Source organism: Chaetura pelagica, unplaced genomic scaffold (genome assembly GCF_000747805.2).
Source record: "Chaetura pelagica isolate M959 unplaced genomic scaffold, ChaPel_1.0 scaffold72, whole genome shotgun sequence".
Classification (NCBI taxonomy): Eukaryota; Metazoa; Chordata; class Aves; order Apodiformes; family Apodidae; genus Chaetura; species Chaetura pelagica.
Genome location: NW_009952560.1, coordinates 2063937 through 2064528, shown reverse-complemented (window position 1 = coordinate 2064528; position 592 = coordinate 2063937). Strand labels below are relative to the sequence as shown.

The 592-nt window shown below is 59.5% G+C and overlaps 1 protein-coding gene across 1 annotated transcript in view; it reads right to left on the bottom strand.

Moving 5' to 3' along the window:
• The window catches only part of TBX4 (T-box 4), a 61278-nt gene that overhangs the window by 58921 nt on the left and 1765 nt on the right, over positions 1-592 (bottom strand). Inside the window, exon 2 of the mRNA XM_010009113.1 lies at positions 503-587. Within this exon, the coding sequence (XP_010007415.1) occupies positions 503-587 (85 nt within the window). The remainder of the gene's footprint in view (positions 1-502; positions 588-592) is intronic.

The window sequence follows — 592 nt, the reverse complement described above, 5'->3', positions numbered from 1 at the left end:
ACCCTACTGCCCTCACCCCCTGGCTGGGGGGGCCAGGCTGTGCTCTTTGCCTTCAGGCATCGTCCCTCGACGTCACGGTCACGAATCCACACTCCACATTGTTCTCTCCTCGGTGAAGAGTGACTTAGTGCTCAGTAGGCAGGTGGAGGTGCAGGTTGGGATGCCCCGTTGGCAGCAGCACTCAGCCCCAAGGAGGATGAGACACGTAAACCTTCTCTGTCTCTCCAAAAGCATGGCTGTCCCCAGCCTGCCAGGACAGCAGGGACCTGGTGTGAGGCTCTGCCAGCACTGTGTTCAGCAGCACCATTGGAAAGGGAGGTGGGAAGGGCTGGAGGAGCCCCTGCACCATCACATCCCGTACTCCACTAAAACCAGAGCCATTAAATTGTTCCACGTCCTGAGTTATGTTTATTCCGAAATAATCCCGTGAGCCTTATTTTAGTAACTACGCTTCCCTCCTCCTGTTCAAGCGGTCCCCCCCCTGCCGGTCCCCCCCGCCGACGGAAATGACCTCACTCCTCTCGGTGAGGCATAGCAGCTCCTCTCCCTCCGGCGGGGGACGCAGCCCCAGCACCTCCTCGCAGACGCTGGC